A 22,608-nucleotide genomic window follows, 5' to 3' on the forward strand; every position below is an offset into this window, starting at 1 on the left:
AAAGCGAACAAATATTCAATATCCTATTCAGAGAGAAATACAAAAAGTGATTAGCAAATGGTTGGGATTATCAGTCAACCACCAAAGTCATTACCATTGTCACCCATATCCATGAATGCAGCCACAGTACAATGTGGCGAGTGCACTGTCCCACATCTAATGTGAGTGGATTTGATGCATTGAAGAAAATTGCCGTTTTTGGCTGACTCTAAAGTCAGATGATAATTTATTTTCCCACAAGAAGGAGACTTGGCTTGAACACACAGACAGTGTCAGTGAGCTTGACGGTGCTAGACTCTGGCCAAGTCAGCAGTGTATAATGAGAGCTTACACAGACCTCTGGCATCTCGTAAAAGGTGGGGGATCAATGCTAAGTCCCACTGTCTCCCGGCAAATGTATCGAATCGTTCATGAATCTAACATACTCTAGCCCAAAGAGGCAGCACAAGTGAAGCATGTGTCATATCTTCATTGTTCACTTTTCAAGATTGTATCAGAGCTGTTATGAAGCAAAGCAATTTGGTTTGAATATTTGATTGAATTTCCACAGAAAGTATTTTTTCCCCTTCGATACGAACACTCTTAACAATGTAATTTTTTGCTTTGCTGGCATTCTCAACCTATGTCTAGGTGTGTTACTGATCCAACTAGAGAAAGAGAAACAAGCCACATTGAACCCTTTGCGTACATTTGGAATCAAGTGATTATATACAGTGGGGAGAAGAAGTATTTGATACACTGCCGATTTTGCAGGTTTTCCGACTTACAAAGCATGTAGAGGTCTGTAGTTTTTATCATAGGTACACTTCAACTGTGAGAGACGGAATCTAAAACAAAAATCCAGAAAATCACATTGTATGATTTTTAAGTAATTAATTTGCATTTTATTACATGACATAAGTATTTGATCACCTACCAACCAGTAAGAATTCCGGCTCTCACAGACCTGTTCGTTTTTCTTTAAGAAGCCCTCCTGTTCTCCACTCATTACCTGTATTAACTGCACCTGAAATGAAACATTTAAGTCCATTATTACATAAGAAAAAATATTGGGGAGACAAAACAATTAAAGCCATTAACTTTTTCATGGCTTGTTGAAGTCAATGAAATATGGAACAGATAGCTTGACTACTCCGCTGTTATGGATGTTTTCATAACTTTGATTGTGTGTCTGGAGCTCTCTATGATTTGTCTGTGTTGAGCAATCTTGTGCTGTATGTCCTTTTAGGGATTGCCTGGTCTCCCTACACTGGCTGCTTTGTACAGCAATCAGATCCTGACTGTCAAGGTTTGTTGGTGTGGCCTAGCTGCTCAGTCTGACCCCTGGATGACACACACTGAGAATGAATGCATCACTGTCGAGCCTTTACTGCTTGCCCCAATGACAAACCAGGGCCAGGCACAGTAGTTAATCAGGGCCATAATTGTCCACTCAGTGCCACAAAGTCTTTTACCCGAGGGGTTTCTTTTTCATGCAAAATGCCAGGGCCCCATTGAAATCCAAGGTAGCTTTTTATAACCCAGTAATGTGTAGTTGATTACGACCAGAATTGTAATTTTTCAATCCAAGAAATGGTCTGGCTAATGTCCATTGATGCTGAATGAATGGAAGGAACTTAGCAAGGAACATTAAACAATAAACCAAAGTGGCAAAATTAGATACTTGCCCAACTTAAAAAACACAGCCTAAAAAATGGACCTTCAGAAGGTCAACCTTGCAGCTCTCTGTGTGTGCACCTCCGAGGGTCTGGCTTGGCACTGAGCACTACTGTGATGATGTCAGCGCCTCCGCAGAGGAGTTCCCATTTTTCCAGGATCTGCGAGCCCTGTGTGGCATCCCAGCATCCCTGAGGTGGTAATTATGTGCTCTGGCTCCAAAATGAAGTACAGACTTCCAAAGCCACTGTGGTGGAAAAGTGTGGATTTCTCCCCATTTATGAAGGTGCTTAGTTGGGTCTTGTGACGCAACGTCTAATCAAATCTATTTTTTGCCCTTTGCCTCCTTCCTGTTTTTCTTCTGGGACCTCATCCTCCTCCAACCTCACTTACCTCTGACCTTCGACTTCTTGACCTCACACACCTGCTCGCTCAGATGGTCTTCCCTAAGATCAATCATGGCTTTCTTTCTGCTGACCAGCAGCTCATAAAGCGGCGGCTTATTAAGGTAGTGGCTGTCCTTGCTCGTCTTTATCTTTCCTCCGAACGGGTTTATCACCTGACAACTTCTCCTTGTTCATTCCTCAGTTTGCATGCCAGCCTTTAGTTGGACCTATCAGAAGCACACTGCTGCCCATTCTGTCATCTTAGAGGAAATTCTCAAAGCATACATTTAGTAATGATCTTCATACATTGCCACTTGTAACTAAAGAATGAATTTGCAGAATGTGTTAGATTCATCTTAATGAAAATCTAACACTTACTATTTCTGTTTGTCAAAGCTTAGTGTAGACAAATTTGTTAATTAAACTGGGAAATTCTAATTGGGAATACTCCAAGTAGCAATTATTTTAAACAACATTTCAGATATAGACCAGTTAGAAAATGTTAGTAAATTAATTAATTAATTTCTAAAGTCCTACTCCAGTGTTATTAACTTAACATCTGAGACACTAAAGTAAGAGTTGAAAACTCCCCTTCATGTTCCCTATGGAGGTTTTCCATGCCCAACCGATTACTAATTTCACTGTTATTTCTAATGATTGCTCTACTGATGTCTTCATTATTTATCTAAAAGTTTGAAGCCATTTAATGTAATGATTTGACTTGTTGCATTGCTCTACAGGGAGATCAGGGTTCGGCAGGTCCACCAGGGCCTCCTGGACCCCCAGGTCCCCCTGGCCCCCGAGGGCCACCAGGGGACACAGGCAAGGATGGGCCCCGGGGAGTGCAAGGTCTGCCGGTGAGTACAGTATTCTATGTTTGTATGGGTACAGTATAGTCCTTGGCCTGGGAAATGGCACAAAGGGGAAACCCCTTTAATGAATGTAACACAAACTAAATTGCTTCTGATTGCCCGTATATCAGAGGAAAGTAGAAGATGCATTTTTAAAACCGAATTATGAACGAAAAACTATAAGCAGTCTTTTTATTAACAACTTCATGTTTCTAAACGGGCTTTCTACAGTCACTGACATGTTTTATTCAATGGGCATCGCACATAATGAGTACAAATCTTTCACAGAAGCTGTACAAAAAATTATCCAATATAAATGTTGACTGTTTTGCTGCTCCAAAAGTTGATATTTTAATAAAACATTGGTGATAGGCTACTGATTAGGCTACTGTGCTCCTGCTGGCAAAAGCGATACCATAACCAACTGCCTTGCCACTAAGATCAGCTTTTGGTTGGTCTTAAATATGAAATTGACATATCTTTAAAGGGATAGTTCACCAAAATTACAGACTTACATTTTGTTTTCCTTTCCCTGTAAGCAGTCTATGGGCAAGGCATGACAGTAATCCATGCTTTGGTTTAGTATCCCTGGCACTGTTTCCAAATAATAATATTTTAGCATTTGTGGCACAAATCCCATTCAAGTCATGTGACCGAAATTAGCATTTTTCACATGCTGCCGCAGCATTCTGTAGCACGTCATTTAATTCTCAGCCATTTTTTCTGTTACTGCAAGTTATTGCTAGTTTGACCACCAGAGGGCATCTCTGAGAAGCATTTGGTAGCATTCCGTATTGGCATTACCAGAGAATTTAAAACCTTTTTTGTAATAACATAGTATACGGGATTGATTTTAAGAAATTTGGCTTAATTAATTTGATTAATATTATGGTGTTTCTATTCAGAGAAAAACAAAATACGAAACCCTTAGGGTTTCCGTTAGGATGGATTGGAAAATATGGCGATGTGCAACATGACAGTTGGGAGTAGGCTACAGGCTTGGAGGATTCTATATTGTTTGCCTTCATTAGACAACTTTTTTCCAATATTTCTGTAAATCAGGGATATTTATTCCCATAGTAATTCGTTATGGATCCATAACTAAATCAACATCTGCATTTTTAAAGAGTATTTTTTTATCATTATTTTATTAACGAAATGTATTTATTTGTTTATTAGGCTACTGTGCAGTCTACAATACATACTGTAGTAAACATGGGAAAGTGGTTAATTCCTTACATAAGGGAGAGCAGGCCATGTCTGTACTACAGAATGCGGAGCATGCGGGAGACTGGGGTTCAAATCCTTGTTGGGGAGGAAGAAGTAGACTGTCCTTGTAAATAGGAATGTGTTCTTAACTGATTCCATATGTGATATTTCATAGTTGTGATGTTTTCACTATTATTCTACAATGTAGAAAATATCCTGGAATGAGTAGGTGTGTCCAAACTTTTGACTGGTACTTGCTGGAACGGAAAATGATGTTCGGCAGTGCAGTACTGGGCTATTTACGAGGACTGTGCCCAATTAATACATTTGGGCACAGTCGATAGCGTGCTGGACTTCGGGCTAGAATGTTGAGGGTTTGAAACCTGCTCCCTGCTTGCTACAATGAATGACTTTGATACACCTGGTATTGGATATGGCTGAAAAAAACGCTAAATATCGATTTTCGTAAATTAACTTTATGACAAAAAAATATGCACAATCGTTTGTCTCTACATGAACTAACATATTCCTATCAATTGTACATTTTTTGATTTGACTCATTATGACGTTATAACTACATACATTTGCTTCCCCGTAATGTTTTGTCAGCCATCATTGCTGAAGTCACCAGGGACGGGTGGCCCGCGTCAAATTCGTCATTGGAACCACTCGATATGATTGGTCATATAAAAACCTTGGGACCCAAATACATAATGGGTGCTCTAACTACCCCTTGTGGTGATCTGGAGCAATGAAGCCGTGACACTGGGTACCTCTAAGCCCCGCGGTGTAAGCTCGCAACTTTTAAAGGAGGGACCACTGTAATATCAGTCCCATGACTGGAATGAGATTTGTGCCACAAATGCCAATTCATTAACTAACTCCATAGATATGTACCATAAAACCTGATAAAGTACCATTTCAGATGGGCCTTGGGTTGGTCTATAGCACCCCCTAAAGATTAATGGTGAAGATCAATTTTACCCGCATGTATGTTTTAGGTTATGGCTTCCCCTGTGTTGGGTCTACGTGGCCAAAACCATATGGCCTTTGTTTATTGCCTTTATGATCGCAACAATTATGAAAAACATTCAGAAATCGCAAAATTGTGATATTTTTACTTTCAGTGGTGTTTTAAATATAAAGTTACCTTTTACACTCTAAAAAGTTATGTAAGTGTTACCTGAAGTCTACTGATTCCAATGATATATATATACTATGATATTATATACTTTGTCACTTCTAAGAACTTTTACAAAAATACAGAATATGTCTAAATAAAGATGTTTAGCTGTAGTGCCATTGCAGATTTAACCTATTACACTCTAGGGCACCAGTTTTCCACAATGGCCACCAACCAGCTACATAGGGCCGAATCGGACAGGTGTCACATGGCCGTACCTACATCAAGCCCAGAACTGCACCAATACAGAGCTATTCATTTAAATCAATTCCTATTCACTGTACAGTCCACCAGATGCAAAAGGAAGGATGGACACCTAATTAGGATGTGGATTGTTTCTTTTTATCTAGAAACTGTATCATTGATAAACTGATGAATTTGCCTCTGTATTGAACACTAACATCCATCTGCATAACCCACAATTCAAATCCAAATCTTCATAACCAAATGTCTTATTTAAAATATGAATAATTTAATGTTCCAAATCCAATCTAATTATTTATCACCAACTGTAATTTAAAATCATTGAAGTAGAACAAATCTCTACTTTAATCTGTGTTTTACTAATTGGGCATTTTATATTTGTACAGGGAGATCCTGGGACCCCAGGAGAGCTAGGACTAATGGTAAGTAGATCATAATGTTATGACATTCACTTCTTCCAATGCTGGTTTACCCAATATCTCAGTATCTTGTGTTGTGCTTATTTAGAGTTTAGCCTAAATTGAACTGATTCTGTGAAATGCATCCGGAGATACTAACATTATTACTATTGCCACAGCGTTTTTGTGCCTAATTGTTAAATAATGATGTTGAGGTTATATTTAAGTTTCTGTTTCCAAAATAATAATATAAAACATTGCCATGTTGAGGATCTAGTTGACGGAGTAGCTGTGTTGATTTCTTCAGGAAATTATACCAACACCACATGTTGTCCCTTGGGAAAATTATGCCTTTTCACGTTTTCTGTGCTAAAATGGTTTGCCAGTTAGATTCATATGCCCAGCACTGTGGCATATTTTAAGCCTATTTTAATAGACTTTTCTCTCTCACATTTTTTTTGGTCTAAGTACAAATGCAAGCACTTAAGGAAGCTGCATCTTATTTAGAACATCCATACTTGCATTTCATTTTTACGAGAATGTAACCTCTATGGGCTAGGTGGGACGCCCACCTACTCAACAGCCAGTTGAATCCTGTGGCGCGTTATTCAAATCCTTAGATATGCTATTACTTCAATTTTTCTAAAATATGACTATTTTACACCATTTTAAAGATAAGACTCTCGTTAATCTAACCACACTGTCCGATTTCAAAAAGGCTTTACAACGAAAGAAAAACATTAGATTATGTCAGCAGAATACCCAGCCAGAAATAATCAGACACCCATTTTTCAAGCTAGCATATAATGTCACATAAACCCAAACCACAGCTAAATGTAGCACTAACCTTTGATGATCTTCATCAGATGACAACCCTAGGACATTATGTTATACAATACATGCATGTTTTGTTCAATCAAGTTCATATTTATATCAAAAACCAGCTTTTTACATTAGCATGTGACTAGCATATGACTAGCATTCCCACCGAACACTGCTGGTGAATTTACTAAATTACTCACGATAAACGTTCACAAAAAGCATAACAATTATTTTAAGAATTATAGATACAGAACTCCTCTATGCACTCGATATGTCCGATTTTAAAATAGCTTTTCGGTGAAAGCACATTTTGCAATATTCTCAGTAGATAGCCCGGCATCACAGGGCTAGCTATTTAGACACCCAGCAGGTTTAGCACTCATCAAAGTCAGATTTACTATAAGAAAAATGTTATTACCTTTGTTGTCTTCGTCAGAATGCACTCCCAGGACTTATACTTCAATAACAAATGTTGGTTTGGTCCAAAATAATCCATCGTTATATCCAAACAGCGGCGTTTTGTTCGTGCGTTCTAGACACTATCCTAAAGGCTAAATAAGGGTGACGAGCATGGCGCAATTCGTGACAAAAGAATTCTAAATATTCCATTACCGTACTTCGAAGCATGTCAACCGCTGTTTAAAATCAATTTTTATGCCATTTTTGTCATAAAAAAGCGATAATATTCCGACCGGGAATCTGCGTTTAGATAAACAGACTAAGGAAAAGAAAGCATTCGGTCGAAACGGGCACGCGCCTAAGCCCATAGTACTCTGTGTGGCCACTTGCCAAAAGCGATAAAGTATTTCAGCCAGAGCCTGCCTCGATATCGTTCAACTTTTTCCCGGGCTCTGAGACCCTATGGAAGACGTAGGAAGTGTCACGTTATTGCACAGATCCTGAGTCTTCAATAAAAAGAGCCAAGATGAAACACTACTTCTCAGACAGGCCACTTCCTGCTTGAAATCTTCTCAGGTTTTGGCCTGCCATAGGAGTTCTGTTATACTCACAGACACCATTCAAACAGTTTTAGAAACTTTAGGGTGTTTTCTATCCAAAGCCAATAATTATATGCATATTCTAGTTACTGGGCAGGAGTAGTAACCAGATTAAATCGGGTACGTTTTTTATCCAGCCGTGTCAATACTGCCCCCTAGCCCTAACAGGTTAAATAACTGATTTTGTTGATCCATGGTGAATGGCTACAGCATTTTTATGAAACCCTGTTAATATATATATATATATATATTCACACATGAAACTCATTATAGAAGCAAACTGTTCAAATTAACAGCAATCGCATACTGCTTTTAGTGTTTAGCAAATAAGGCATTTAATGAAAGGTCCCTCATAAAAATGCATAGAATATGTCAACCCAGCCTGTATCTTCTGATGACAAAGAAGTGAGGACAGAAAATTGGACAAACAAGCACACTGTATGATTGGAATGTTCACAAGTTCATGAGGTGCCAGAGAAACAGAGTTCTCTCCAGTGAGGTTCTCTCTGATTCCATCATCACTAGCTTTTTGTTGCAGTGGAAAGAAAGGGTCAGGCATTTGAGGGAGAAAAAGATAGGGAGGGATGGGATGGTGCAATGGAGAAAAAGAAAGAAAGAGAGAGAGAGAGAGAGAGAGAAAGAGAGGAAGGAATGGAGAAATAAAGTGAGAAATAGAATGTGGGTACCAATTTATTATTTAACCCACCCTTTTGCTTTATCTTCTGAGCTCAAATAAAATTGGGTAATGCTTTCTATCAAATTGACACAGTGCTCTCTCGCTCTTTGCTTGAGTTTGCATTGAGTTTGTTTCTACCTCTCTGGGATAAAATAAGAAATGGTTCTAACTACAATATTACCCTCTATCCACCTCAGTATAGTACATTATGAATGCTTAAATCACACATATAATGGATTATATAAACGCTCTATAAGCATTCATTGCAGCTTATGGCTCTTTAATAAAACAGCCTTTCTGAATACATGAATGACTGAATGTAATCACAATGCGTTAGATAACACTTGCTATGAACCACTTTATCAAAAGGATGAATTAACTCCAATGTTCTGTGTCCTCTATGTTCCACATGTCAGAGGTCCTCACTAACGTTTAGTCCCTACAATAAGTCAAAACAGCTGCCAACACATTTGTCAAAAGATGAATTATAAATCACTGTCAAAATGAGAACGCACCTACACAGTACTTTGAGTGAAAAATAGATCCTGTGAGCTGTAATTCATGAGTCAAGGCCTAATGTTCCAGCAGTTTATTTGAACAGTGACACTTATGTACTTTTAGGACAAATTTAATCATTTGGGAATCCCTCTGCCTTTAAAGCAGTGTGAGACGAGAATACACAATCTCCAATGGTCGTAAAAGGATATGGAGCTACTGCCGAAACACAATGGGGTATCGTTCTGCAGGTTGTCAGTCTCTTGAGTTTCAGCCTCAGACAGTTGGCTTCCGTTTCCCCCATCACTCTCTTGGTTCTCCCCAAACTTCTCACCGTGAAGATAAAAATCTAAAACCAAGAAATGTGAAGAGAAGCTCAAGTGGGGTGGAATACAGAGATGTCTTTGAAACCAGGGGTGCAACTTTCACTGGGGACGTCCCCCCCACATTCTGAAATTGCATTTTTGTCCCTCCCAGTTTAATAATTTGAATGTGATACAAAACAAGGCAACGGTGTGCTTTAAGACCATGAGGACACCTCCAAGCAGTCAGGTAGGTTGTTTGGAATGTTTATCTGACTGGATAAAAAAAAATATAATAATTCCTCCCACTTCTAAAACCAAAGTTTACTGTTTGAAACAGTACATCATGTTCTGGGTAACTGCATGTCTGGAAGGACAATGGAGCCATGCCACTATTCATGCTTCTCTAGGACAGCTTCCAGGGGTCAGTGCCCACTTGACACAGTTCAGCGTTTTGATGTAGATGCTATTGTTAAAAAGGCTAAAGTGAATTCCAAAGTGTCCAAAGCCATCCAGGACATATGGTGCTGGTTTGGAGGATTAAGCTTCCATGGAGTAGAAAGGAGGGGAAAAGGTAACATTTTCAGGAATCAATTTGAAATCAGTGCCACGAGGTCTCTAAGGAAAATTAGGGGTTGTGTGTATTCCAAAGGTGGTTTGCAGCCACATGTTTGAATATATTTCAAAAGGCTTAGTATGGAAACCCAGTGAGATATTGTACATGGTATTCCATGCGTAACTGAAACACTCTCCCCACTTTTTCATGGAGTTATTGTCCATCATTTAATTAAATGCATTGCAGACCTGTGGGGTCACACTACAGTAATACCCTTTTCTAATGGTAGCCTTGATGTTAAGTTTCCTTTAATCGGTAAATAGCAAAAGACACGCCTGAAGGACACAAAATTGAGTTGTCCTATGCCTCTTACGCCGGATATTTGGTAGAAATACTGTAGCTTTTCCCTTTAAAAAATATATCTGGTGATTTGCTGAATAAGCACATTAGCTCTTCGACATTGTGTTGAAGCAGTGCACTGCCAACAAAATGCTTTTTAAAGGCAATTTCCCTGATGTTTGCAGATAGCTTTCACGGTCGGCTCAAGTGTTAATTGTCTTTACAAGTCAAGTGCAGTGGACTTGTCGACAATGCGCCTTTGATTTAATCCTGGCCACAGTTTCCCAGGGCTGTACTCTGACAAAGCTTTTCAACTTCTTCTACAGTTGGCAGAGGTTCTACTCTAGAGTGGTGGAATAAAGACTGGCAATGGAGTCAGTCATTTCCTGGTCATGAATTAATGTATGACCCAATCATTGTAGATTGTTTTGCTGACTGCATTCAGTAACTGGGATGGCTAGTTCAGGCTGTGCATTTGTGGATGGAAGCAAACTCACATAACCACAATGGACATTTTTCTGGTAATTTTATTTATTTATTTAATTTTTTACCCCTTTTTTCTCCCCAATTTCGTGGTATCCAATTGGTAGTAGATACAGTCTTGTCTCATCGCTGCAACTCCCGTACGGACTCAGGAGAAGCGAAGGTTGAGAGCCATGCATCCTCCGAAACACAACCCAACCAAGCCGCACTGCTTCTTGACACAATGCACATCCAACCCGGGAAGCCAGCCTCACCAATGTGTCGGAGGAAACACCGTACACCTGGCAACCTGGTCAGCGTGCACTGCGCCCGGCCCGCCACCGGAGTCGCTAGTGCGCGATGAGACAAGAATATCCCTGCCGGCCAAACCCTCCCTAACCCGGACGACGCTGGGCCAATTGTGCGCCGCCCCATGGGCCTCACGGTCGCGGCCGGCTGCGACAGAGCCTGGGCTCGAACCCAGAATCTCTGGTGGCACAGCTAGCACTGCAATGCAGTGCCTTAGACCACTGCGCCACCCGGGAGGCCCATTTTTCTGCTAATTTACTGAACATCTTTCCAAATAAGATATGTTCTCATTGTCAACAATCTAAGCTGAAGACAAGGTAGAATTGCCCCGTCCACAAGTGGGCTGTTGATTTTCCTGGATAAACTTTTTGAGTGCTCTCAGCTGCAGCTACTGTAGACCAATTAGCTCTATAGCAAGAGGCCATGCTCTCACATACAGTTGAAGTCGGAAGTTTACATACACCTTAGCCAAATATACTGCTCAAAAAAATAAAGGGAACACTTATACAACACATCCTAGATCTGAATGAAATAAATAATATTATTAAATACTTTTTTCTTTACATAGTTGAATGTGCTGACAACAAAATCACACAAAAATAATCAATGGAAATCCAATTTATCAACCCATGGAGGTCTGGATTTGGAGTCACACTCAAAATTAAAGTGGAAAACCACACTACAGGCTGATCCAACATTGATGTAATGTCCTTAAAACAAGTCAAAATGAGGCTCAGTAGTGTGTGTGGCCTCCACGTGCCTGTATGACCTCCCTACAACACCTGGGCATGCTCCTGATGAGGTGGCGGATGGTCTCACTGAGGGATCTCCTCCCAGACCTGGACTAAAGCATCCGCCAACTCCTGGACAGTCTGTGGTGCAACGTGGCGTTGGTGGATGGGGCGAGACATGATGTCCCAGATGTTCTCAATTGGATTCAGGTCTGGGGAACGGGCGGGCCAGTCCATAGCATCAATGCCTTCCTCTTGCAGGAACTGCTGACACACTCCAGCCACATGAGGTCTAGCATTGTCTTGCATTAGGAGGAACCCAGGGCCAACCGCACCAGCATATGGTCTCACAAGGGGTCTGAGGATCTCATCTCGGTACCTAATGGCAGTCAAGCTACCTCTGGAGAGCACATGGAGGGCTGTGCGGCCCCCCAAAGAAATGCCACCCCACACCATGACTGACCCACCGCCAAACCGGTCATGCTGGAGGATGTTGCAGGCAGCAGAACGTTCTCCACGGCGTCTCCAGACTCTGTCACGTCTATCACGTGCTCAGTGTGAACCTGCTTTCATCTGTGAAGAGCACAGGGCGCCGGTGGCGAATTTGCCAATCTTGGTGTTCTCTGGCAAATGCCAAACGTCCTGCACGGTGTTGGGCTGTAAGCACAACCCCCACCTGTGGATGTCGGGCCCTCATACCACCCTCATGGAGTCTGTTTCTGACCGTTTGAGCAGACACATGCACATTTGTGGCCTGCTGGAGGTCAATTTGCAGGGCTCTGGCAGTGCTCCTCCTGCTCCTCCTTGCACAAAGGCGGAGGTAGCGGTCCTGCTGCTGGGTTGTTGCCCTCCTACAGCCTCCTCCACGTCTCCTGATGTACTGGCCTGTCTCCTGGTAGCGCCTCCATGCTCTGGACACTATGCTGACAGACACAGCAAACCTTCTTGCCACAGCTCGCATTGATGTGCCATCCTGGATGAGCTGCACTACCTGAGCCACTTGTGTGGGTTGTAGACTCCGTCTCATGCTACCACTAGAGTGAAAGCACCGCCAGCATTCAAAAGTGACCAAAACATCAGCCAGGAAGCATAGGAACTGAGAAGTGGTCTGTGGTCAGCACCTGCAGAACCACTTCTTTATTGGGGGTGTCTTGCTAATTGCCTATAATTTCCACCTGTTGTCTATTCCATTTGCACAACAGCATGTGAAATTTATTGTCAATCAGTGTTGCTTCCTAAGTGGACAGTTTGATTTCACAGAAGTGTGATTGACTTGGAGTTACATTGTGTTGTTTAAGTGTTCCCTTTATTTTTTTGAGCAGTGTATATTTAAACTCCGTTTTTCACAATTCCTGACATTTTATCCTAGTAAAAATTCCATGTATTAGATTCAGTTAGGATCACCACTTTATTTTAAGAATGTGAAATGTCAGAATAATAGTACAGAGAATGATTTATTTCAGCTTTTATTTCTTTCATCACATTCCCAGTGGGTCATAAGTTTACATACACTTAATTAGTATTTGGTAGCATTGCCTTTAAATTGTTTAACTTGGGTCAAAAGTTTCGGGAGGTCTTCCACAAGCTTCACACAATAAGTTGGGGGAATTTTGGCCCATTTCTCCTGACAGAGCTGGTGTAACTGATTCAGGTTTGTAGGCCTCCTTGCTCGCACACGCTTTTTCAGTTCTGCCACAAATTTTCTATGGGATTGAGGTCAGGGCTTTGTGATGGCCACTCCAATACCTTGACTTTGTTGTCCTTATTCCACAACTTTGGAAGTATGCTTGGGGTCATTGTCCATTTGGAAGACCCATTTGCGACTTCCTGACTGATGTCTTGAGATGTTGCTTCAATATATCCACATCATTTTCCATCCTCATGATGCCATCTATTTTGTGAAGTGCACCAGTCCCTCCTGCAGCAAAGCACCCCCACAACATGATCCTGCCACCCCTGTGCTTCACTGTTGGGATGGTGTTCTTCAGCTTGCAAGCCTCCCCCTTTTTCCTCCAAACATAACAATTTTTGTTCTATTTTTGAGAGGACATTTCTCCAAAAAGTACGATCTTTGTCCCCATATGCAGTGGCAAACCGTAGTCTGGCTTTTTTTATGGCGGTTTTGGAGCAGTGGCTTCTTCCTTGCTGAGCGGACTTTCAGGTTATGTCGATATAGGACTCGTTTTACTGTGGATATAGATACTTTTGTACCTGTTTCCTCCAGCATCTTACTGTTGTTCCGGGATTGATTTGTACTTTTTGCACCAGAACGCACCAGAACGCATCTCCTTCCTGAGCGGTATGATGGCTGCGTGGTCCCATGGTGTTTAACCTCTTGGGGCTAGGTGGGACGCTAGCGTGCCACCCGTGGTGCACTCCATCAACAGCAGGTGCATTTCAAGAGCGGCAAATTTGAATCCAAATAAATGTCAAAATTCAAATTTTTCAAAAATACAACTATGTTACACCATTTGAAAGATAAACATCTCCTTAATCTAACCACGTTTTACGATTTCAAAAAGGTTTTACGGCGAAAGCATAAATTTAGAGTATGTTAGGACAGTACATTTACAAGAGTTGTGTGTAATGTTTTGTCAAGTCAAAGACAGGGTCACCAAAACCATAAAACCAGCTAAAATGATGCACTAACCTTTTACAATCTCCATCAGATGACACTCCTAGGACATTATGTTAGACAATGCATGCATTTTTAGTTCTATCAAGTTCATATTTATATCCAAAAACAGCGTTTTACTATGGCATTGATGTTGAGGAAATCGTTTCCCTCCAATAACCGGCAGTCAAGTCAGCGTCACAAATTAAATAATTAAAATTAGAAAACATTGGTAAAATATTATATTGTCATTTAAAGAATTATAGATTTACATCTTTTGAACGCAATCAACTTGCCAGATTTAAAAATAACCTTACTGGGAAATCACACTTTGCAATAATCTGAGCACTGCGCCCAGAAAAATACGCGTTGCGATACAGACTAGACGTCATGTTGGGGAGATCTAAAATCGAAAATACTATGTAAATAATCCATTACCTTTGATTCTCTTCATCAGATGTCACTTCCAGGTATCACAGGTCCATAACGAATGTAGTTTTGTTCAAAAAAGCTCATCATTTATGTCCAAAAATCTCCGTCTCGTTAGCACATGATGTAAGCCAGCCGGACTTCTCGTCATGAACGAGGGGAAAAAATATATTTCCGTTCGTTCAAACATGTCAAACGTTGTATAGCATAAATCATTAGGGCCTTTTTAACCAGAACATGAATAATATTCAAGGTGGACGAATGCATACTCTTTTATAACGTATTGGAACGAGGGTACCCAACATGAACTAGCGCGCCAGGTGTCTAATGGGACATCAACGTTCCATGGCTCTTGTTCGGTCAGATCTCCCTCCAGAAGACTCAAAACACTTTGTAAAGGCTGGTGACATCTAGTGGAAGCAATAGGAAGTGCCAAAATATTCCTAAACCCCTGTGTTTTTCAATGGGATAGGTTTAAAGTCAATACAACACATCAGGTATCCACTTCCTGTCAGAAAATGTCTCAGGGTTTTGCCTGCCAAATGAGTTCTGTTATACTCACAGACACCATTCAAACAGTTTTGGAAACTTTAGAGTGTTTTCTATCCATATATAATAAGTATATGCATATTCTAGTTACTGGGTAGGATTAGTAACCAGATTAAATCGGGTACATTTTTTTTATCCAGACGTGCAAATGCTGCCCCCTAGACCCAACAGGTTAAACTTGCATACTATTGTTTGTACAGAATAACGTGGTACCTTCAGGCATTTGTAAATTGCTCACAAGGATGAATCAGACTTGTGGAGGTCTACAATTTTTTTTCTGAGGTCTTGGCCGATTTCTTTTGATTTTCCCATGATGCAAAGAGGCACTGAGTTTGAAGGTAGGCCTTGAAATACATCCACTGGTACACCTCCAATTGACACAAATTATGTCAATTAGCCTATCAGAAGCTTATAAAGTCATGACATAATTTTCTGGAATTTTCAAAGCTGTTTAAAGGCACAGTCAACTTAGTGTATGTAAACTTCTGACCCACTGGAATTGTGATACATTGAATTAGAAGTGAAATAATCTGTCTGTATACAATTATTGGAAAAATGACTTGTGTCATGCACAAAGTACATTTCCTAATCAACTTGCCAAAACTATAGTTTGTTAACAAGACATTTGTGGAGTGGTTGAAAAACTAGTTTTAATGACTCCAACTTAGGTGTATGTAAACTTCTGACTTCAACTGTATCTAATGTTCTGTTGTTTCACAATATAGAAACAGATCAAGGTGTGACACTAGGGCGTTGTTGAGGACCATATCAGGACACTTTCAAAATATTCTTAGGACATTTATTTTACCAGTCTTCAGGACATTGCGTGTGTAACAGTGTAGGTTCCGTCCCTCTCTTCGCCCCAACCTGGGCTCGAACCAGGGACCCTTGCACACATCAACAACTGACACCCCACGAAGCATCGTTACCCATCGCACCACAAAAGCCACGGCCCTTGCAACGCAAGGGGAAACCCTACTTCAAGTCTCAGAGCGAGTGACGTCACTGATTGAAATGCTATTAGCGCGCACCACCGCTAACTAACTAGCCATTTCACATCGGTTACACTTGATGGTCCCACTGTCCCATACCATTATAAGTAATGTAATGAAATGGGGCTTTTAAGGTAAGTGGGACCGATGTCCAGCTAAAATTATTTAGAAAATCTTTAAATAAATGACAACATGATCACTTTCATAGTATTGCCTTTTCAATATGACCCCACGGGATTTGAACTCACAATCTCTGGATTTGGAAGTTCTGATCTTCCTGCTACCCCACAAAATCTGTAGATTTCTCTGAAGGCCCCTACACATGTATTCCCTAAAATACATCTCTGCACTTTGCAAAAGGCATGCCATCGGCACTGCTATTTCAGTTCTAAAATAATCTGACTATTCTCTCATTATTTATTTGATTTACATATTTGAGGGTTTTCTGTATAGTTGTCTAATGTTGGTGGGGCTTATTAATCTGTTGATGTTACTCCTGAATCACTATGATAAATAAAATAGTTTAGTAGAGCTGAGATTTACTTTAAAGTGCAAAGTGTAGCAATGAAGGAGTCATTGACACAGGCATTGTGGTGTTGCAGGAATATCGGAATGCCGTGAACCAAAATATTGAGTTCAAATCCCAGGTGAGGACTTGTTGAATAATAATGACTGCATAAATGAACATGCACAATTTAATCATGTACTGTGTCAAATATGTAAGTTGAAATCACTGTGGGCTCTATTTAAAAAATAATGCAATGGTAAATCACAGCGGTAGTAATAAAAATTGTATTTTATTTAACTAGGCAAGTCAGTTAAGAACAAATTGTTATTTACAATGACAGCCTAGGAACAATGGGTTAACGGCCTTGTTCAGGGGCAGAACGATAGATATTTACCTTGGCAGCTCAGCGATTTGATCTAGCAACCTTTCTGTTTCTGGTGCAGCGCTCTAACCACTAGGCTACCTGCCACCCCATAATATTATTAATACTAATAATAATAATAATAAATGGGATTGATATTGCGCTTTTCAAGAACCCAAAGTTGCTTTACAATTGTAGAAATACAAACAAAAACAAAAAACAGTAGTCAACACATCAGACTAAACAAAAACATGAATAAAGAGAGGGGTGGACTCAAAGAAGGGAAAGAGCGTGATGTATCAGTGTGTGGGGAGAGTAGGGTTGGGATTTGGATACGAACCCGGTTTAGGGTAAGGGGCGGGATTGTGGTTAGGATACGAACTGGTTAGGTTAGGGTAAGGGTTTGGGTTAGGTGCTGCTCCGTATGGTGAAGAGAGGTGTGTCTTTGTAGTGTATTTCTTTGCATGTATGTACACTATATTGTATATACAAAAGTATGTGGACGCCCCTTCAAATTAGTGGATTCAAATATTTCAGCCACACCCGTTGCTGACAGGTATATAAAATCGAGCACACAGCCATGCAATCTCCATAGACAAACATTGACAGTAGAATTGCCTTACTGAAGAGCTCAGTGACTTTCAACGTGGCACCGTCATAGGATGCCATCTTTCCAACAAGTCAGTCAACTGTAAGTGTTGGTATTGTGAATTGGAAACGTCTAAAAGCAACAACGGCTCAGAAGCTCACAGAACGGGATCGGCAAGTGCTGAAGTGTGAAGCGTGCGAAAATAATTTGTCCTCGGTTGCAACACTCACTACCGAGTTCCAAACAGCCTCTGGTAGCAACGTCAGCGCAATAAGAGTTCGTCGGGAGCTTCATGAAATGGGTTTCCATGGCCAAGCAGCCGCACACAAGCCGAAGATCGACATGCACAATGCCAAGCGTCAGATGGAGTGGTGTGAAGCTCGCCACCATTGGACTCTGGAGCAGTGGAAATGCGTTCTCTGGAGTGATGAATCACGTTTCACCATCTGGCAGTCCGACGGATGAGTTTGGCGGACGCCAGGAGAACGCTACTTGCCCCAATGCCTAGTGCCAAATGTAAAGTTTGGTGGAGGAGGAATTATAGTCTGGGGCTGTTTTTCATGGGTCGGGCTAGGCCCCTTAGTTCAAGTGAAGGGAAATATTAACACTACAGCATAGAATTACTATCTAGAGGATTCTGTGTTTCCAACTTTGTGGCAACAGTTTGGGGAAGTCCCTTTCTTGTTTCAGCATGACAATGCCCCTGTGCAAAGTGATTCATTAGCTTTAGGAGGACGGTACACAAATATAGTGTATTTGTGTATGGAGCAAGATTTGCAGACAATGTATTCAAATGTGGAGACAGTAGGGAGAGACAGTACAGTTATTTTGATTTTGGAGTTAAACAGTACAGCAAGGCCGCCACCACAGCCAGTGGAGCGGGGGTGACACAGGTAGCCATAACCAGTGGGCGTAGCTTGATTAAAAGAAAATAAATCACCAGGTTGTTACCATGTTTCAGTTAGGAGGAGGTCTAGCTTGTTGTCAGATATTAGTTCATGGAGCAGTGGGGCTTTGTTGTTCATTGATCGAATGTTGTGGAGAGCAGAGTTAGTATTGTCAGACTGAGAGGTGAGTTTAAGGATAGTGGTAGGTTGAAGGCAGTGATTTACAGTACAAGATGATGGATTGGGAGCAGGGCGCTAGTGAGAGCAGAGACAGTTAATGTTCCAAGAGTTAATAGTTGACAGACTAGTTGCGATGTGAGCCATGATGCAAGTAGCGACGTCATGATGAGTGGACAGGGATAGGTACATCAGAGGAGAGCCAATAGTTATTATTCAGGTGGCGAAGATCAAGGGGATGAGTAGTATTTGGTCTGGAAAAAACAGGGAGGGGAAAACCATAGTAATCCAGGGCAGAATGCAAACAGAAGGAACAGAGAGGAGCCATTGGGCAGGTGCATGACATCGATTTAGACCCAATAAGATGTCGGATAAATCCACACACAAACCACAATGGTCGGCAAAGCAGCAAGCCAGAGCCCAACTAACCTACTCTAAACCAGCTACGATAGCACTACAACCCGCAGTCAAAAACACAACCATTGCCAGAAGTGCAAAAGCAAAGAGAGAGTGGAGACTTCCTCAAGGAGATTGACGGCTGGGGCCCAAGTGATGGCAAAAGAGTGAAGCCTGGGTTACCAGAGAAATAGGCAGGGAGAGAAACGCTTTAGGGTAGAGGCCGTAGAGCTAGCTGGCGAATGTGAACAGGGGGAGGCGGGAGCTACACAGGCCGCGGGAGAGTCAAAGAGGGTAAATTGATAGGTATTCCAGAGGGAGGTATGGCAAAGGGAAATCCAAAATAGATCAATTTCAATGCTATAATCCAGAGGTGGGTCAGGGAACCAGGATGCAAGTGAACAGAGGAAGAGTTACAGGCAGGTGATCACAGCAGCGCTGTCCAGTCTCAGAAGTAGGCTAAGCTAGCTAGCCCTAATAATCCAAAGTTGTAAAAGTCACAAAACTCCAGTAGGCCTAAAAGTGGACAAAAACCACAGGCCGAAAAGTAGACAAAACAAATACTTAACGAAAAACAAAGACCTAACAAACAAAGACCTAACCGTAAACACTGTTACTAACTGGCTGACCAACTGGCAAGTATCTTCACTGACATTTTCAACCTCTCCCTGTCTGAGTCTGTAATACCAACATGTTTCAAGCAGACCACCATAGTCCCTGTGCCCAAGAACACTAAAGTAACCTGCCTAAATGACCACCAACCCAAAGTGCTTTGAAAGGCTGGTCATGGCTCACATCAACACCATTATCCTAGAAACCCTAGACCCACTCCAATTTGCATACCGCCCCAACAGATCCACAGATGATGCAATCTCAATTGCACTTCACACTGGCCTTTCACACCTGGATAAAAGGAACACCTAACACTACAGCTCAGCGTTCAACACCATAGTGCCCTCAAAGCTTATCACTAAGCTAAGGACCCTGGGACTAAACACCTCCCTCTGCAACTGGATCCTGGACTTCTTGATGGTCCGCCCCCAGGTGGTAAGGGTAGGTAACAACACATCCGCCACACTGATCTCCAACACGGGGGCCCCCTCAGGGGTGCGTGCTCAATCCCCTCCTGTAATCCTTGTTCACTCATGACTGCAGGGCCAGGCACGACTCCAACACCATCATTAAGTTTGCTGATGACACAACGGTGGTAGGCCTGATCACCGACAATGACGATACTGCCTATAGGGAGGAGGTCAGAGACCTGGCCGTGTGGTGCCAGGACAACAACCTGTGACTACAGGAAAAGAGGACTGAGGAAAAGAGACCGGGGCTGTAGTGGAGCAGGTTGAGAGCTTCAAATTCCTTGGTGTCCACATCACCAACAAACTAACATGGTCCAAACACACCAAGACAGTCGTGAAGAGGGCACGATAAAACCTATTCCTCCTCAGGAGACTGAAAAGATTTGGCATGGATCCTACAGCTGCACCATTCGAGAGCATCCTGACAGGTTGCATCATTGCCTGGTATGGCAGCTGCTCGGCCTCCAACCGCTAGGCACTACAGAGGGTAGTGAGTATGGCCCAGTACATCACTGGGGTCAAGCTTCCTGCCATCCAGGACTTCTATATCAGGAGGTGTCAGAGGAAGGCCCTAAAGATTCCAGCCACCCTAGTGTTCTCTTTGTTCCCGCACGGCAAGCGATACCGGAGCGTAAGTCTAGGTCCAAGAGGCTTTAAACAGCCTCTACCCCCAAGCCATAAGACTGAACATAAGACTAATCAAATGGCTTTCCAAACTATTTGCATTGACCCCCACCCTTTTTACACTGCTTCTACTCTGTTATTATCTATGCATAGTCACTTTAATAACTCTACCTACATGTACATATTACATCGACTAACAGGTGCCTGACTCTGTACCGTTACCCCCTGTATATAGCCTCGCTATTGTTATTTTACTGCTACTCTTTAATAATTTTTTACTTTTATTTCTTTTTTTTAGGTATCTTCTTAAAACTGCATTATTGGTTAAGGGCTTGTAAGTAAGCATTTCACTGTTCACTGTTGTATTCGGCGCATGTGACAAATAACATTTGATTTGACTAAACAGGTACCACGGGGAAGCGGCAGTCAAGCACGATGCCAGCAGACAGTAGCGGTGTGTGGGTAAAATCAGAGGAAGCCAAGCCAGGGGAAAAAAAGCCATATTACAACCTGTGTGAAGATAATTGCGTTGTTTGCTCTATGACCTGTTAGTTCATATGCCTTGACATCGTGATATATAGGGTTAAGGCTGAGACATTAAGACACAGTGGCAGAATATATTTAACCACACCTTTGTTTCATCACAAAACCGGAGAGCAACATCTATCCGGTAAAGTCCACAAAACGTATTGAATGTAACAAACAGTTACATGACCTACAGCATGTTCAAGCAAGCTAATGTTTCCGAACATTTCAGACTACTAAACAACTATTGATTTAGAACCACGGAGAGTTACCGCAAGTTGCAAAAAAAACAGGCACTGCCCTCCACTTTTCCAGCACCATTTCAACATCTAATCACTTATGCACCTAAAAGATACCAAAAAGTTACTGGTCCATTCAACGTAAGCTAAAGATGATGTGGATGTCCATGGTACTGATTTGTGTGTGTGTGTGTGTGTGTGTGTGTGTGTGTGTGTGTGTGTGTGTGTGTGTGTGTGTGTGTGTGTGTGTGTGTGTGTGTGTGTGTGTGTGTGTGTGTGTGTGTGTGTGTGTGTGTGTGTGTGTGTAGAAAAAACATGTTGACTCAGCATACTTGTAGCGAAATGCCAATGCCATCCTCTTTCATGTTGCCTAAATGGTCTATGACTCTGTCATGCTCGCTTTTAGTTTGTTGTCCAAGGCTATGTGGATAAAATGCTTGCTCGCTAGCCTAACTTCCTTTCTTGGGCCACAATGTGCCAGGCCAGCTAGTTAACATTAGATTAACGTTACTACATCTAGCAACAGGTTGAACTTCCATCCTCTTAGGGTCAGGGGCACAATGTATTAATTTATGGTTGCATCAGAATCGCTGTTATAATCATTGGCCAGTACAGAGAATTAGGTAAAACCACAAGTCCCTATCGCCATCTATTACTAATTTAGGAAAGGTACAATTTTAGCTAGCTAACCACCGGAAGACAACGACACAACGAGATGCAACAATTCAAGTTCTGTCAATGATGTTTGGCTTCTAATGTGATTGGTGTGAAACCAAATCCAAACTGGCTTCCCTTAGCACTTTTCTTGGTGCACCAGGAGCATTCACAGCTGAGCACAAGAGTCAGATCTCAAAACGTGTATATTATGGATTGTTTTTATCAAGGGAGGTCCAATGCTTGCTGGCTTTCCTTGCATTCAATGCTACGGGAAGCAACAATGTCATACTCTTTTTGACCAGACAGCATAGATGGGCTCCACATATATTGAAGGAAATTAATTAAACACAGAGAGACAAAAGATTAATAATTTTGTATGTAAAAAAAATCTCTTGGTCATTT

At 41.6% G+C, this 22,608-nt stretch overlaps 1 protein-coding gene across 17 annotated transcripts in view; it reads left to right on the forward strand.

Annotated features, from left to right (window-relative positions):
* col25a1 (collagen type XXV alpha 1 chain) overlaps positions 1-22,608 on the forward strand; it is a 456,448-nt gene that overhangs the window by 270,810 nt on the left and 163,030 nt on the right. For all 17 annotated transcript variants that reach the window (XR_001322145.2, XR_006760436.1, XR_006760437.1 and 14 more), the window contains exons 7-9: positions 2,093-2,164; positions 2,783-2,899; positions 5,876-5,911. Coding sequence is in view for 13 of the 17 variants with exons in the window: in XM_045701252.1 (XP_045557208.1) it covers positions 2,093-2,164; positions 2,783-2,899; positions 5,876-5,911 (225 nt within the window). In the remaining 4 variants the exon portion in view is untranslated. The remainder of the gene's footprint in view (positions 1-2,092; positions 2,165-2,782; positions 2,900-5,875; positions 5,912-22,608) is intronic.

Source organism: Salmo salar, chromosome ssa18 (assembly GCF_905237065.1).
Source record: "Salmo salar chromosome ssa18, Ssal_v3.1, whole genome shotgun sequence".
NCBI lineage: Eukaryota > Metazoa > Chordata > Actinopteri > Salmoniformes > Salmonidae > Salmo > Salmo salar.